At 51.9% G+C, this 16,662-nt stretch overlaps 6 protein-coding genes across 6 annotated transcripts; 1 reads left to right on the top strand and 5 right to left on the bottom strand.

Moving 5' to 3' along the window:
- Nucleotides 1–143: 143 nt before the first annotated feature.
- On the bottom strand, nt 144–1,689 carry VTN77DRAFT_2760 (uncharacterized protein; the record flags this gene model as incomplete). Its single annotated transcript, XM_069418635.1, has 2 exons — nt 144–1,315; nt 1,374–1,689. 2 exons carry the CDS (start codon nt 1,687–1,689, stop codon nt 144–146), a joined length of 1,488 nt encoding a protein of 495 aa, XP_069282241.1.
- A 1,947-nt stretch (nt 1,690–3,636) lies between these two features.
- On the bottom strand, nt 3,637–7,644 carry VTN77DRAFT_2759 (uncharacterized protein; the record flags this gene model as incomplete). Its single annotated transcript, XM_069418633.1, has 1 exon — nt 3,637–7,644. One exon carries the CDS (start codon nt 7,642–7,644, stop codon nt 3,637–3,639), a length of 4,008 nt encoding a protein of 1,335 aa, XP_069282240.1.
- Nucleotides 7,645–9,410: 1,766 nt separating this feature from the next.
- VTN77DRAFT_2758 (uncharacterized protein) lies at nt 9,411–9,926 on the bottom strand (the record flags this gene model as incomplete). The annotated part of the gene is made up of 1 exon (XM_069418632.1): nt 9,411–9,926. One exon carries the CDS (start codon nt 9,924–9,926, stop codon nt 9,411–9,413), a length of 516 nt encoding a protein of 171 aa, XP_069282239.1.
- A 2,974-nt stretch (nt 9,927–12,900) lies between these two features.
- Nucleotides 12,901–13,274, bottom strand: VTN77DRAFT_2757 (uncharacterized protein; the record flags this gene model as incomplete). The annotated part of the gene is made up of 2 exons (XM_069418631.1): nt 12,901–12,938; nt 13,010–13,274. 2 exons carry the CDS (start codon nt 13,272–13,274, stop codon nt 12,901–12,903), a joined length of 303 nt encoding a protein of 100 aa, XP_069282238.1.
- Nucleotides 13,275–14,232: 958 nt separating this feature from the next.
- On the top strand, nt 14,233–15,144 carry VTN77DRAFT_2756 (uncharacterized protein; the record flags this gene model as incomplete). Its single annotated transcript, XM_069418630.1, has 4 exons — nt 14,233–14,305; nt 14,477–14,646; nt 14,729–14,839; nt 14,974–15,144. The coding sequence occupies 4 exons, from the start codon at nt 14,233–14,235 to the stop codon at nt 15,142–15,144; spliced, it is 525 nt and encodes a 174-aa protein (XP_069282237.1).
- A 501-nt stretch (nt 15,145–15,645) lies between these two features.
- On the bottom strand, nt 15,646–16,368 carry VTN77DRAFT_2755 (uncharacterized protein; the record flags this gene model as incomplete). Its single annotated transcript, XM_069418629.1, has 1 exon — nt 15,646–16,368. One exon carries the CDS (start codon nt 16,366–16,368, stop codon nt 15,646–15,648), a length of 723 nt encoding a protein of 240 aa, XP_069282236.1.
- Between the last annotated feature and the right edge of the window lie 294 nt (nt 16,369–16,662).

The following is a 16,662-nucleotide window of genomic DNA, read 5'->3' as shown; positions in this document are numbered from 1 at the left end:
GCAACCTATGCGCAACCTATGCGAAGAGCTGATCTAGGTAGAACAGCTTGTCGAAGACTACAATCTCAGAATCCTGAGAGGTAGAGTTATGCCGGAACAATTTATCCCTCCATTCCTGGGTGGAATATCAGCTGTGGATGTTCCTACGCTGCCTGCGTACCTCCCATCTCGACATCCCGCTGCGTCTCGATAGGCTGCTTGACATCGACAGGCGGTGGCTGTTCCGGCGGTGGCTGTTGCTCGTTCTTCATGTCAGGCCGCTTCCGTCCGAGTCTCTCGCACCAGACTTCGGCGCTGACGAGGGTGTCGTTGACGACCCGGCTGACCTGCGCCATCATGTCGAGACCCTCCTGCGCCAGCACCAACACCCGATGCGCACTCGTCGCCTCATCTGAGGACGAAAGGGTCGTATCCGATGGGGAACGGGTAGTAGAAGCGATTCGGAACCGCTGCGGCAGCGAAATAAGGTGTCTGCGCACCAGGTTGCGTGCGTTCTCCGGCAACGCCCCTCCGGTGTACTTCGACACAATATCCACCACCTGTTTGAGTGTCCGCAGCACATCTTCCTTAACGGCCTGGATATGCTGAGACAGCATGGCGCGGTTGGGAGCCGCCTCGTCGGATTTCTCCTTTTTCCTCGACTCGTCCCATTGCTGCAACACGTTCTTGAGCGCCACGATCGCATGGCTGAGCCGTTCGTTCGCCCATCGCAGCCACTTCAGACAATAACTCAGCCGGCGAAGCGACTCCTCGCTCATGGCAACACCCAGCCCCGACGTCGAGATCATCAGACGGCTCTGCCAGGTGGAGGCTGGCTGCGACGTGTTGTTACTGTTGCTATTGATTTCTTCATACTGTGGCGACCGTTGATCATCATACGGTGGGAGAGACTCCGGATAAGAGAGCTCGGATGACGACCGGCCGCGGTGCATGTCGGCCGGATCAGACACTACTTTTTCGATATCCATCTTGCTGGACGCACTCTCCTCGCCGACCTTTCTCCGCTTGTTACGATCGTCATTGGCGTCGCCGGTATCCCGCCGCTGCAGCGCCCAACGCAGGCCGCCTTCTACTCCAGTCTTTCGGCTGACGGTGCCGACCGTGTTGGCGACGTGCGATCCGATGTTCCGTTCGAGGAACTCGGCTCCGTATTTGAAGCGAGGGGAATACGACTTGGATGAGGTGTAGGCGGACATGGATCCGTTGATCGCAGAAGAGATCAAGGGATGTCTCGAGGTGAGGAGAGAGAGCAGCGGTTCGGGTTGCGGTGGTTCGGGTGCGGGGGCGGGGGGTTGAGGATGTGATGGGCGAGAGTCTGGATACGAGAAAAATCAGTATAACCGTCATGAGCTTTTAATTTGTATACTGCGTACCCGAACGAAGGCCTTCCAGGGCCTGCGCGGCTTCGATATCGTCCATTGAGAGGACGCTGGTGGCTCGACGAGCGCGGTCGTCGTCGGTGCTGTCCACGTCCATGGTCATGTTGGATTCGCGGGAGGAGGCAGACGCAGAGGCAGAGGGAGTCGGAGGAATCGAAGAGAGAGAAGGCAGAGGAGCAGCAGTAAACGCCGTATCTCTCACGGCAGAGAGAGCAGCGGCCGGGGACGGCGAGACGAGCTCATGTGCTTGCGTCTGCTGTGACTGGGGCCATCCCTGGGCATGGCCTCGATCTGGAGGACAATGGTCCATCCTATCCTATAAGCGAACGCGCCGTCGTTCCGAACAGCCCAGACGGAGATGGCTTAAGCCTGCTGGAGGCCTGCGAGGTGCGAGTTTTTGCACGTGAAAATGGCGGCAAACGTGACCGGGATGCTTCCCCGCCAGTCACGACGCGGACCTGCACTGACGCACTGGAAGAACCACTCGTGACGGCTGACTTGGCCCTGTCTGCACTTGGTCAATTCGTCGTGGACAAGTTGGGCAGGAAGACACGGGTTCTACGGCTTCTCACACGGGTTCTTCACATGCGGATGAGCCCTGTCCGACTCAACTCCATCAGATGGGAGCACATGATCCACTATCCACTATACCTGATGAAGCGATTGCGGAAAAGGCAAGACGACACGATATTAAACTTATGGGGCGGAAAGGAACCTACACATCACTATTGCTATTATTTTATACCCTGTCTATATATAGGTACTATCTCGTTCCTACGCAGTAATAAACTAGTACAATAATGTCCAGGATTTTTTCTTGGTTCTCTCTTAATAAACAGAGTGCATCACTGCATCAAGCATCACTGCATCCAGATCAATCCAAAACTCTTCTCTTCGCTTCCCTTCCCTTCCCTTCCCTTCCCTTGCTTTTGCCGAGTTCCTCCCATTCGCCAGCCAGGAATTAATTAATCAATGGCAGACATGTGACATGACATGTGAATGTCCCGCCGTGTCGGGACGGCTTAGGGAAATCGTTTACCCGGGATCGTCGTCAGTCACATGAATACGCATATTAATAACCCGATCAGATGTATTCATGTCTCGAGCAGATGACCTCCTTCCGATTGCATGCATCTGCCCAGGTAGTATGTATACGTACTGTACAACGTACTGTACAGTATGTGTCCGATCGGCTGCAGAGCGTCTCAACTGCCGGCTGATAGGAATTAGTACTGTACATAAACTGGACAATAGGTATTATTGTCCAGTGTCCAGTCCACTCCTTTTCGAATCTTCAGATCGAATTGCCCGAAACCGGGTACCTAGTCAAGCTTGACCTTTCCAGGAAGGTGGCACACTGGCACGGGCTTCACTCATTCGGGTATTTTTGGGCGTTTAGGTTAATAATTTTATTTCCCAGGAGGAGTTCAAAAAAAGATATTTAATTTTGCATTTTACGAAATTCAAGAAAGGAAGAAAGGAAAAAAAAAAAGGGTTCGAGGCCCAGGGCCATTTCCTCTCCAACCAACTAACCACATCATAGTGCCCCTTAGGTAGTAGCCGTCTTTAGAGAAAGAAATTACCCTTGAGAATAGCACTACTCATAACTCCTACCCCCTTATTGCTCCTCCTCCATGTGTTTTGTTTAAGAGAATGCAAAAACAAGAAGATATTATAATTATGTAATTATGCCTTTTGTAACTATCTTGCCCCAGAAAGGGTAATATGACGTAGTAGTTATTAGTAAATGGCAGTTTCAAACCAGCTTATATAATTAATAGCTTTATTATTGATTCTTATATGATGATGGTAAGCAGTTTTATCGTTGATTCTTAAATAGGACAGGTAGAATAGCAAACACTCGAGGACATCCATTATCAATAACTGTTCAAAACTCAGCTAAAAAAAAGAGGTGCCATTACTCTGAAATTATATTTCTATGTAGTGTATTTCTTTATTCCTTTGTCCTTATTTCAATTTATTTCTTCCGTGTAGGTGGTGATGTATACACACAATATTGACGTACATCTTGACTCTAGTTTGACATTGTGAAAAGACATATGGGGTGTAGAATAGGTGGGAGCTTCGGCGCCAGATGTACATACATACATACTGTACAGTACATACAGAAAATCTCAAAACAGGGAATTAGCATCAATCGATCGATCAATCAAAAGTAACAAGTAACAACTAACCAACTCCAAAGGGTATATGGGAAATATTCAGAACTATAAATCCATCTAGAGTAAGGGCGGCTTCACTCCACAGACAGCCCATCCTCGTCATCGAAATAATCCAACGTCGCCAGACCAGCTGTGAAGCTCCAGTCGTCACGACTGAGGAACTCTTCAATCGCCTCCTTGCCTTCAAACTCGTCAGAGGCCCCCGCGTCGTCATCGTCCACTTCCATCGCAGCCAGTCGTCGTGACACTTTGCTGTTCACCTTGAGACACTGATAGATCGCCTCGCAGACCAGTCGGGCCGGTCCATCGCCCGTCTTGATCCGGCACAGCGTCTCGCCGACCGCATACCAGGGGAACTTGGACCTCCAGAAGCTGTTATATGTACACGATGCCAGCAGCATCCGCCACTCGTACTCGCTGTTCTGCCACGTGTGGCCGAGCGGGTGGTCAAACGTCGGCGGCTGGATCTCGCGGATCAGGTCGGCAGCGCGCTGGACGATCAAGTTAAACGGTTTCTTGGGCCCGCAGAACTTCATCCATCGGTTGTGGGCGTCCTTGACGCGCTGTTGGATCTCCTGGAGGGCGTTATACAATTTCTCGTTCGACGCCTTCCTCTTCTCCCTGTCCGCCCTCGTCCAAGCCTTCTGCCACGGCCGAAGAAGATCCGCATCTCGACCGTCCTCAAACCCCTCGCAGAGCGTATGCAACTGTTCCAAAGCATGATGCGTCTCCTTTTGAGCCACCTCGAACTTCAGGTAGTCGATGATGTTGGAGGCTTTCCACTTGCTGGCGCTAGTGTCCTTGTACGCAGGAACCTCCCGTTTGCGAGGACTGATCTTCTTCCGATACTCCTGCCACGCCTTCTCTGACAGCTGGAGACCTCCCTTCCGGCCGTCCACGAGATGGCTGAGGAGCATCGCCAGCTCTTGTGCTTTTGCCGAGTTGACTGATTCGTCTTCGTCGTAGACGATCTTCTCGTGTTCGACAGTGCATCGCCCGAGATTCGATAGCGTCAAGTTGAACATGAATGTCTTCTCCAGGAAGTCTCCCATCGACTGCACCTCACGCATCGGCCGTGAGTGCTTCGTGAGTCCAAAGTACTCGGGCGGATGATCGGGCGGCGGAGGAGGGGCATTCTTAAAGCTCTGCACAATCCGCTGGTCCCAGCAGATCCAAGGTTTGTCGCCGTCGTAGTCACCACCCGACAGTAACGACGCGAGTGGTGTGTCTCCTCGGCTGGAGAAGACGATGACATCCTTGAAGTGACGGAGTTCGTGCTTCCACACGGCCCGTCGTCGCTGAATGTCTGACGGTCGATGGGCTGGCAGGCGACCGACAAGTACATCGACTCCGTCCAGCATGGTGTCGTCGAAGTTAACGTCTTGCCACCGGTGCGAGAAGCCAAAATGCACCTCATCTTCTCCCAAAACGCCATACGGATCGGCAATGCAATACGCGTAGGTAGATAATGGGATGGGAATATGAAGCTCCTTCACGTAGCGGTCAAGCAGATATCTGAGATACTGCCTCAGACGCTTTCGCAGGAAAGGGAAGTTTCGAGGAGAAAACCCAGCGTCTAAAAGTCGGATGATGCACTCTGTGTCATCGAGGATCCACTGGTCGATTCGCCGGAAGCTGTTGCGCGAGAAGGCGTCCTCCAGTCCGGGCCGGAGTTTATGAACCAGGAGTCTGGCCCGGCAGAGATCGCCTTTCTCTATCACTTTGGCGAAATCTTCATACGTCTGCCTGATTCCGTTGCGCATTACCTCTGCGACGTATTCCCGCACGTGGCCCCCCTGTTCCAGGATGTTGAGAAGCTGCATATTCAGTTCCACTGGATGCAACTCCTTGGGCCAGTTGGCGACCTCGAACGTCAACTGTTCATCATCTGTCGTCTCACTGGACCAGTAGTGTGGGTGCGGTTTGACTTTCAGCTGGGAATCAGAAATCTGAATCCAGAAATCCCTGTCACCAGCTTTGATTGGCGAATTCTGTCTGTCCACCATCCACAGCCCCTTGGCCCCCGCAATGCGACCCTGGAAACAGCTGGGCGTGCCTCCCGAGAGACCGAGGTGGTCACAGATCTCTCGTGCGAGAGCTCTCGACATCAAAGCACAGCCGTCATTCATAACCGGCTTGTTCTTGTCATCCTTGAGATGTAGAACTTCCTCGGGACGGAGAACCACGGTAGCCCACGTCTTCGAAAGTCCGAGGGCGATGCGCTGAAAGAGCTTGCAGTCCGTTTGATCCAGGTTCGCGTGGCGCGGCATGTGCCAGTCCAGTAATGCTTCCGCCGTCATGGGAGTGTGCTTGTCAACAGGCTGGTCGATGGGCGCCAACCGGGAGGATGCTGAATGGCTGTGGTCAAAGTCGATCCCATCAACAGCGAAGAACTCCACGCGGAATCGGATATCACTCGTCTTTTTCTTCCCCTTCGTCTTGACCTCTTCCACGTAGAACGCCCTCCATGTTCTTCCCAGGAGGTAGTGGTCGTAGTGTGTCAACCATTTCGCAATACTTTCACGAAGAAACGATGGATGCGAGTCGAAGCGAAGATGCGCGGGGGGTCGTGAAGGCGCAGGGATGGTGACGCTCAGGAACCTGTCAGAACCGAATCGACGGTGGAAGCGACAGCTTCGCTCGGTTCTTAGAGGATTGAGTTTGAGTTTGAAAATCCCAGCCTCGGACTTGTCGCACCAGTCTAGCGCGCCAGTGAACACGACAACTTCAGAATGCTTGTCCACGACCTTGAACAGATTCACTGCTGCATCCCAGGCCTTTGCAGGCGACTTCTCAGGAAGGGCCTTCCCATGTCGCTGATTGTGTCCCTCGACCCACTTCCAGAAGTCTTCATGGTTATTGAAGGGAACTCTATCCCCGGCAAGAACCTGCTTAGGAGGGATCTTCCACTCCTGAGCGATTCTCTCCAGCTCATACCTTGCCCGCAGCGAAACGGAACTTGGGAAAGTCGCTCTCTTGGCAAATGGACCGTTTTCGCGAAGATCATCAAGAAGCTTCTGTTCGGCGATGTCTTGTTCGAGATTCGCTCTCGACACAGACAGACCTCCCGCTTCCACTGCTTGTAAGATATTGGTCACCTCTTCGCTAAGCATGAGTCCAACTGTTGAACTGGCCTGAGTCAGGCTTTTTTCTATTGGCTCGGTGATATCGGTGTCAAACGAAGTGCCCAGCGTACGGGACTCGCGCGAATCAAAAATGTCCGACACCACGGTCGTTGCAAAGCTAGTTGTTCTTGCAAAGCTAGTAGTGGTGGATTCATTTTCTGAGGCGGGTGCCGCTTTGGTTTGTTTGCTTGGACTTGTGTCAGTTTTCACGACAGTCATGTAATCAGAAATTCTCGATTGTCTCTTCTTCGACTTCTTGGGGGACTCGGGCTTCTGGTCGTCGTCGAGAATAAAATCGTCAGTGTCTATCGCATCAAAAACGAAGTCTTCGAACTCGTCCTGGTTCCCCAAAGACGGATAACCCTCATCGGGAGGGATGATTGGGGAATTGCGAGCCGTGTGAAATACCTCTTCGTCCTCGATAGACTTCCTCTTCGTCTCCGGCTGCAAGGCTCGGGGGCGCGCGTGATCGCAGAGTCGTGGTGGCCCATTCGACAGGTCCCTTGGTCGACAGGGGCGGTCAAGAGCATGTGGGCTAAACGATCCCCCTCGCATAAGATAGATCCAATCGTCGAGCAATTCCAGAAGAATCTTTAGACGCTTCTCACGTTCGGCCTCCGATATGCTGCGGTAGCCGTCTCTCCTCAGAAAATCGTTCGAGCTCGGTAAGGTTCCCGGTTCTTGTCTTGGCTTGGCTACCCATTGCGTGGTACTGACTCGCACTCTTTCCTCAAAGTCTTCCAAGATGCGATAGATATTGAAGTCTTTATTGAAATATAATTGCTTTATCGCGAGGAAACACCGTACGTCGAGCGGCTTATCCCTCTCCCGCGAACTTGGCGACGATACCAACGGGTTGGGGATTCGGATATCGAATTTGAAGTTCAGATCTTCAATAAGACGATGCAGCCCCTGACCAGTCCGAGACGTCGGTGTTCGAGGATAAAATGACCCCATGTTTGCTACAAATAGTGAAACGGTAAGCAGAACTTTTCAGAACGTTTCACAAAGGATGTGCAGGACAGCTTTTGTGGGCGATAAAAAGGCCTGCGAACACACGCATAAAGAAAGCCCTAGCAGAGTCATGTCCTAAGTTACAGGACACGCCAGATTCTGTTGATTTGTGCCTCAAATACATTGGGCATGCAGCTGCTTGAGCTGCAGAAAGGCACAACAATCAGCAAAAACGACAATCGTGCTGGTTTGCATGCAGTGTATGGCAATGTTCATGAAAATTCAGAGCATTAGTGAACTTCAAAGGCCCGGTGACCAAAGCAGCAGAAGAGCTGGTGGGCAATTGCTGCAATTGATGTCCTTCAAGAGAGGATCACAATGCAGCATTGGAGTTGTATCCAACACTCGTATGGCTAGTGTTGGTCAAGCACACATGGTAGCAGTCGAATTATATCATCCAGTATCCTGTAATCCGATATCAATTGATGGAGAAGCAACCGCTGACCAGCTCGAGATACAACAAGCAACAGAAATGCAAAAATCGGAATCAGCACTGGCGACCATGATGGAGACTCCGTCTAAATCAACTGTCAAATCCTGCCCCGCTATCATGATTTTCAAAAATGGGTTGGATGGGATACTGGTTCCGCTGCCGCGCCTCCCGACAACCGCCCCGGCCCGCCATTATCCCTAGCGCGACCCCTAGGATAAGACTGAGCCAGGTGACTGGTCTGCAGCGTGCACCCCGGACAGGGGATGCCGCAGTCTGCTCATTTTGTGCTCGCTTAGTTCTGGAGGACCAGTTGGATGGCAAAGGAGAGAAGAGGGGCTGAATCGGAGGGGTTCGAGTTCAAGGAGTCCTTTCAAGCCACATCTGTCAAGAACTTAAGCCCCGCTTCGGGTACTCCGTACTGGCAACCTTGGAACTGCCCAGGTGCACCAACGTGCCTTCCTCTCTTGAGCAAATGCAACTCATCATCTTTTTTCCGAACAAGGAAGGATGTTTACCAGACCTCAAAGGAAATTAATCACGCTCATGACCCCGACTGCAGTGCATCGAGCATGCCACGTGATCGTTAGAAAACTCAGAGACCAATTATTTCTCGAAAAGAAAGGTACAGTACAAGAAATACTAAACAGTTCGGTTGGTTATCTTCATTGCAGCGGATTGTGCCCAAGATTGGATAGTATATAACCAGGCGGAATGGAAGGGATTTGTTGATTGAAACGAGCTTGAATTTTCTTCATATCTCCGTTTCTTTTGCAGCTGCCATCCTGCATTAAATATCGCTCCTGATGACAAGGAAATTTCAGACCGTGGAGAAAGAAAGCGCGTCAGGATTCCATCATACGAAACATCCAAGACAAGATGACAGATGGGAATAATAATAAATACACCAAAGGAGAGAGCTGACCCGTTCACTAAGTGGTCTTTTCATTCCCTTCAGCCGGGGAAGGAGCGTCCTCACCCGGCCGCACGAAGCCAATCTTGACGCCATGGAACGGCGTCACCACGATGCCGCACTTCAGCATGGGCGGTCCACCACCAGTATAGTCGACAATGCGCTCATATGTCTGCAGAAGCCGACACAGCGTGTAGCACATCTCCATGAGGGCGAACTGCTGGCCGATGCAGATGCGCGGCCCGCCGCTAAACGGGATCAGTTGCCAGCTCTTGGGCGTCCAGTGCTCCCACCGCTCCGGCACCCATTCCAACGGATCGGGGAACGTCTCGGACACCGGCGGATAGAGGTCGCGACGGCGGTGCATCAGCAGCGCCGGGTAGATGATGGGTGTGCCGGCGCGGACCCCGATGGGACTGAGGCCGTCGGGCCCGCCGCCGCGGGGAAGCGTGGTGTCCTGGTGTCCTGCAGGGCCTGCGTCGTGGCGAAGGGCATGGTCGCGTAGAGCCGCTGCGTCTCGTTAATGACGTACTGCAGGTATTTGAGATCTTTGATCTCCTGGTAGGTTGGCCGGCGGGTGCCGACCTCGCGCAGGATGATGGCGCGCAGCTTGGCCACCACCCTCGGGTGTCGCGTCAGCTTGAGGAAGATCCACGACAGGGACGAGGCGGTCGTGTCACTGCCAGCGAACAGCACGCTCGCCAGCTCGTCGCGGATGATCTTAGGATCGCGCGTCCAGCCGGCCAGGGCGTGCAGCAAGGTGTCGGACTTGGCTTCGGGACTGCCCGGGGGCAGCGCCAGCGCCTGGGAGATGAAAGATTCCATGTATAGATCCAGGCGCTTGATATTCTCCAGGTAGGACTTGCGGGGAATGGCCCACATGAGCGGCCTGGGGATGGACTGGCGTTAGCACTGTAGCACATCTGGAGCGGTTGGGAATGCATGTTCGAAGCAGTTACCCACCCGGCTCGCATCAGGACGCTCTGCACGCGCTGGACCTCATTGAAGGCCTCTGTAAAGCCATTCGAGTCGTCGTCCAGGCTGCCCACCCTTTTCCCGAGCAGGAACTCGGAAATGGCATCCAGGGTGTAGCGGAAGATGAGATCGTCGATCTCCACGACGGTCTTCTCGCTCAGCTTGGGGATCAGCCGCTGGACGTTGCGCTCGTACAGGTCCAGATCAGACACGCGCGTCTTCTTGAAGAACGGGCGGATGATCTGGCGGGCCCGATGCCACTGCTCGCCGTCGGTGCTGAGGATGCCGTCGCCTAGGAAGGGCTTGAAGGCGTCGTACAGCATCTGGCCTTTGCCCCAGCTCTTGAACTGGGTAGCCAGCACCGCCTTGACGTTCTCCGGGTCCGCCGTGAGGATCATGCGCTGGCCATTCATTATCATGACCTCGGCCGTGTACGAGCCTCGGGAGGCGCACCCGGTGTGTTCAAAGATCCATTCCCAGAATTCCAGCGCGGTGTTGTTTCGCCAGGTGCGGATTGCTTCCCAGAAGAAGCCGAGGCCTGAGACGTACGTTAGAAATCCTACAAACCTGCGTGAAGAGACACATCCTACCTAGGGAGCCTGGAATATCGACATCAGGCGCCAGGGCGCCGAGGGCCAGGGCGCTGCGACGGCTGTGCCATCGCTGCACGTAGCATAGAGCCGACAAAGATCAAGGGAAAGGCAATGGGGAGATATTTCCACGAGAAGTAGTCACTGATGAGGAACGCTATGGTGGCCGTCAAGGAGGCAGGCCGCAATCCACAGACAGCTCCTCGAATGAAAATGATCCAGGATGCTCAGCATCCGGCTGGGATCGCGACGAGCGCGCATCTCCTGCGGGGAAACGACCGTCGTTTGTTTAAATCGTCTCATCGTCATTGCAGTCTGTCCAGTAGGGGTGATTGTGAACTGTCCGGAGTGTCAGCCTCTGAGCACGTGCTCGACACGCGAGAACCATCCCAGATGGAAAATGTCCCCGTGTCGGCGACATCTCATCGGCATCAATACTAACCCCCGCCACGTGGAGTTAGTGCCTTCGAGAAGCCCGTTAGCGCCTTCAAATGTCGCCGAGAAGAGACTAACGGAATCTTGCATCTACATCTAATCTCCAGATCGGAGTCTGATGTCTCCGCTCCTACGGCAGCCACGAGCTATGGTTGCTTGTCGATCGATCGATACGGCCACATCTCGTGTCGCGTGCTGTCTGGAACATGTTCCTGGTCCCCCACGTGCTTCGAGACCATTCAGCTCGACGATGTCCACGCCGTCCAGTTTGATGCGGCCGGACCACCGCTTCTCTTGCCGAAGAACCCTCCTAACCCTCCTCCCGGATGAGGCATCACGTTCCTGTGGCACAGCCGAGATAGAGTGCCACCCACCCTATCTAGAACGTCTCAGTGCTCTCCATTCATTTTGTTTGTTATGGGGAGAGACATCGCTGTCTACTCGCATGCATGCTCGTGAAGATGGCGCAGCTGATTGATATCTCGCTGCAGGAGGGGATATAATCTACATGGCAGGAACCGATGTCCGGCCTTTCTTCTCTCTATTTTATGCTTTTGTTCTTTTACATAGTCAAGGAGGCCAGGAGCCAGCACATCAACTCGCGGACCAGGAATCGAAGGTAGCAAGCCAACAGCACCTCTCTGTTCCACACCGCATCGATCATCTAGACTCGCTCGATGTGCTCAAGCGCTTCTACATCGACAACATCGTGTCCGACTCACCCACAGCCAAGCCTTTCGCCGATTCCGCCTGCCGCAGCTTCCAGCGACGCCCAATACGAAGCAACTGCATGCAGTTGAAGTCTTCTCCGCTGAGAAGGGCACGTCACCGGAGTTGCCGTCGATCAACGCCGCAGTCCGCACGCGCAAGCACCGCTACATCTAGGAGTTACTGACTCAGGCCAGAGCGTGTTTCTGGACGAGCTGGTCAAGTTCGACGTCGAGACCCGGACGAGCGTGCGGTGGAGCGTGCCGGGGCAGACGGCGGGCGAGCCGATCTTCGTCGCGAACCCAGAGGGCACCGACGAGGACGACGGGGTGCTGTTGGATGGCATCGGCGGGAAGAGCTATCTGTTGGTGCTGGACGCGAAGACGATGACGGAGGTTGGTCGGGCCAATGTCAATGGCGTGGTTGGGTTTGGCTTTCATGGGTTTCATATGCCGGTATCATCTCTCTAGCAATATTATCCTGTCTAATCTTTTTATCACACAATGTGCTCGCATTTTCTTTCTGCGGCGTCATTAATGAGTCCGTCTAATAGATTAGTGCTGGTCTGGTATACCTCATGAGAGCAATTGAGATTGAACTTTCAGTTCATATCAACGCTACAGTACGCATAGATACTTCAAGACAGGATTTACTCATTGACAAATAGTCATATAGCCAGATATCTATATCTGTAGAATGCAATTCCACGACGGAGTCAAGGGGAGAAAAAAAAAAGACAAATAAAGACGAAGACAACGAAGAAGAAGAGACAACAAACCGCACCGGTCGATTAGCGGACTTGGACTATCGATATTTTCGATATTTTCGATATGGCGCGAAGTTAATTCATGATTTTATTCGTACGGAAATCGAATTGAATTGAATCGAATCGAAAGTACAGAATTCTAAATTCCACAGATATTATCTAGAGATAGACATAATGAATGCGCAAATGGCTAAGCATGGGACGATGTCACTACTAGGTACTTCCAGCTAGGTATGTACATACCTCCAGATTGACATACAGTAGCACACGGTATCAGAATACAAGGCTGTCAGTGTATCACTCTGTCAGACGAACCTCGGTTTCGTTACAGCACAGACTCAACTGCCTCGGCTGCATCCTGAAATGTCCCCATCAATCTCTACTATCCTTCTTCGGTGTGAAAGACAGCCCAGACAGGACCTAGAGAAGCGATCAGTCAGGGAAAATATATAGATATATATAGATATAAATATACAAAGTACTTTACTTACCTCTGTGGTGGGTTGAAACCGAGTTGCAGTTGCCACAATCACCAACATTTTGGCTCCAGCACTTGTCAGCGAAAATTGCCATAGAGCGAGCCTTGAAGCCATGGGCCTGGAAGGTGAAAGGGGGCCTGCCATTGACAGGGCCGATACACGTGTTCGAATTGGCGTCACCAGTGTCGGTGCAATGGCCGTCAGAGCTACAGAGCTGCACCCATCCAGCTGAGGCGGTGGAAACAAAGAGGAGGAGAAGGGCGTTGAAGTTGATCATGTTTTTTCCTGTGTATGTGGAAAATGAGATTTGAATTGAGTGGTACTTAGGAAGGATGATGACCAGCTTTTTATAATATCAGGACAGAGCGGCACCAGCTGGCTTAGGCCGTCCTTGTCATCTATTCAAGGGTGGTGATAGGTGTGAACACTATCTACAATCAGTTACACGCAGTACCAAATTTGAATGTGACAGAGTACTAGAAGTATATAACACTATTCCTTTGGTTCTCCTAGGATCTCTGGATAAGATTTACATATCCATTAAAATAGAGTTCAGAACAGGAAATTGGTCACCATTTTTTCTTGAGCCATGTCTTCATGCATACAGGCACGATGTTGCATGAATTCTAAGTCAAGTCCATATAGAAGGTTATCTCAAGGAGATACAAGCACAGCATATTGTGTCACTCACAGTAGTTTCTGGTCTGTACTCGGACTTCTCTCGGAGTAGATTGTATAAGTGGTACAGTGGTACAGTGCATACTTACGAAGAAGATTGCGGACACTAAATTCAGTCATATGGATAAGAATCGAAAAAAAAAAAGTATCATTGCAGAATTTCTGCCACCATGTGAGTTATTAAAGCCATTAATTAGCTCGCCGGCTTCGACGAGTGCTTTTTCCGATTCGAGATGAGGAAGCCTCTAGCATCGTCACCCATTTTCAAATTGGGGGAAAAAATATGGAAGAACAGAGCCTTATCAGCATCTATAAACATCACGACCAATATATAACAACAAACTCACCCAGCTTGAACCTCATTGCAGGCCCTCGCGTTCCTTGGCCGCGCTCTCAATTAAGTCGTTCTCCTAAAGATGCGGCATGTCCGAGATTATTTATTGACTGAGACATGGCAAATGTCACCAACATAATATTGACATCTGTGTAACCCAAAAAAAAAAGGAACAAGTGCCCCTTGAGAGGGTTCGGCATCACAGCGCACCTGCTCAAATACCATGCGGCCAAGATCATCGTCCTCTCGAGCGACGAGACAAGCTCCAGGCTCAAGGCTGGGGGGATGTCTCGCAGGTACAGTGGATGTACTGCCACCTGAGGGGCCTGCACCAGGTGGATCGGGTTGCAAAGAAGTTTCGTGATAAGGAAGGATGAATCGATGGAGTGAGTTTTACTCTTCCTAGACATGCTTTTTCCTTTCTTTGAAGGACTAGGGTTAGGGTTACTAATCTATCTGTTGAGCAGCCATCCTCAACGCAGGCATCAGCATCACAAACTTCTCACTCAGCAAGGACCATCTCGACAACCACTTCCAGATCAACATGCTCTCGCAGCTGCATCTGGCGCTGGTTCTGATCCCACGATGTGCACCACCACCGCCTCCACCGGGACTCCCACACGCGTTGTGTCATGACGTCCCACGCATGAGGACGCCCCCTCCATGATCCAGTTCGTATCGCTGGACGAGACGAACACTGATCTCCGGCGGAGGCGCAGTACTACTGGTCGAAGCTGGCGCAGATCCTCATCGTGCGGGAGCTCGTCCGGCAGGGTGTAGACAAAGGGCGCCACGTCTTACCAACGCGACTCATCCAGGCGACTTCAACCGTACGCCGCTGGTCGAGCAGCTCAAGATCGCGTTCGGCATCTGGGGATGATTGCTGCTAAGCCCGTTCCCAACCCCGTCACGACTAGGTGTCAGTTGGCACTGTCTGCGGCGACGCCGAATGGGGAGTTTCTAGCTGGCGACGGCGGTGGCTACGGCTGGCCAGGACAGTATTATCGTCCCGGATAAGCAGATTCGAAAGCTGAGTGCGATGGCACCGGCATGGGGAGATGGGACGGCGACTGTGACGGTTGAGCAGGGGATTTTGGAGGAGAAGTTGGATTTTCTTCCGTACAGGATGGATTAAGCCAGGGACCAGGTCAGAAGCCTCATGAGATATATTCCGAATATATGACTCAATCAGCTGTATAGTATCAGATAACTATCTACTTATCTATCTATAATTGTGTGTAGAGATAGGAGAGATTATCATCCATGACAGCGAGAGTACATAATTCAAACCAAGAACTGTTCGATAAGTGGACTTGACCCTAACACTAACCATGAAGTCTGATCCTATTGCTTTTGTATAGAAAACGTCCATTTTTTTTTCGATTTATTTGATATCAATATCATATTTCTATCATACTAATAGAATACCGAATTCACAACAAGACAAAGACTGATACAATCCCACCCTTGCATAACTGCGTCGTATTATTTATTGATAAATTAATCATCTCTCTCTCGTTCATTCATTATCCCCCCTTCCATTCACAGTGGCGGGTCTTCTCCATCGTAATATCGCTTCCACTTTGAATCCCTATCAAACAAACTCCCATCAGCATAAACACACACATACACTCACTCACTCACTCAGTTTCAGGTTTATACTGACCTTCCACGACGGCAACCCCTCCGGATCAGGCATCAAGGTCAACCGATCCCCCTCCAGCTCAACAATCCTCGTCTGTGTCGTCCCCAACCAGTTCGGGAACAGCGAGACCTGCACTGAATGATTGACTACAGGCCTGTACCTATCCCCATCCCCAGTCGGGTCGACAGCCAGTCCGACACTGTAGGCGCCGGCATACGCAAGGTACCCCCTCGCCGCACGCGCCATCTCCGTGTCAGACGCAAGATGGTACGCTTCGGACGCGAAGAGCGGCGTTCCGGGCTGCATCAGCTGCGCGGACATGTATCCGTCGGCCGTGTAGAGGAGGAGGCCTGTGGCGTTGACGCCGAAGGGGTGGCGGGTCCAGGTTGGCCACGCTAGAGGCCCGGGGAAGTGGATGAGAAGTGAGTAGGAGTCGAGGTGCCAGGTTCCGAGGATTTCGGATTGAATAGCGACGATGTCGGGGACGACGGTGTTGTCTCCATCGCGTTTGTCATGCGGGTCGACGTGAGTGTCTGCGGAGAGGAAATTAAAATCGAACCCGGACAGGAAGAGAGAGGAGAATAATGAGTTGATGTTGAAATTGTTGAAGGAAGAAGCCAGTACTGGAAGCACGGCGAGAAAGGCCACTGCCAGCACTGTGGCTATGGTCTTCCACCTGAAGCTGGAGCTGGAGCTGGAGCCTTGATTGCTCATTATTGTGGGCTCAGCTCAGAAAGCACGGGAAGAAGAGCAATCAATCAATCGTCACATCACATCTCAGACTCCATCTGTCTCATGGAGCAGAAAGAAGTCTAAGAACTCTAGGTTTGATTGAATTCTAGAGCAGGAGTAGAGCAGAGTTGGGGATCTATTAGGTTGGATCAGATTAAGATTGAGTAGCACGGGCATGCAGAGAAGGCAATGTTGTCATGTCTCTCTACATACGGCCGTAGCAGTAGTATGCAGTACTATGTATGTATTACTACCATCACTATTATTAGTACAGTA

The sequence above is a fragment of the Rasamsonia byssochlamydoides genome, assembly GCF_041956645.1.
Source record: "Rasamsonia byssochlamydoides strain NRRL 3658 unplaced genomic scaffold VTN77scaffold_2, whole genome shotgun sequence".
Lineage (NCBI taxonomy): Eukaryota > Fungi > Ascomycota > Eurotiomycetes > Eurotiales > Trichocomaceae > Rasamsonia > Rasamsonia byssochlamydoides.
This window is presented reverse-complemented; position numbering and strand designations above follow the sequence as displayed.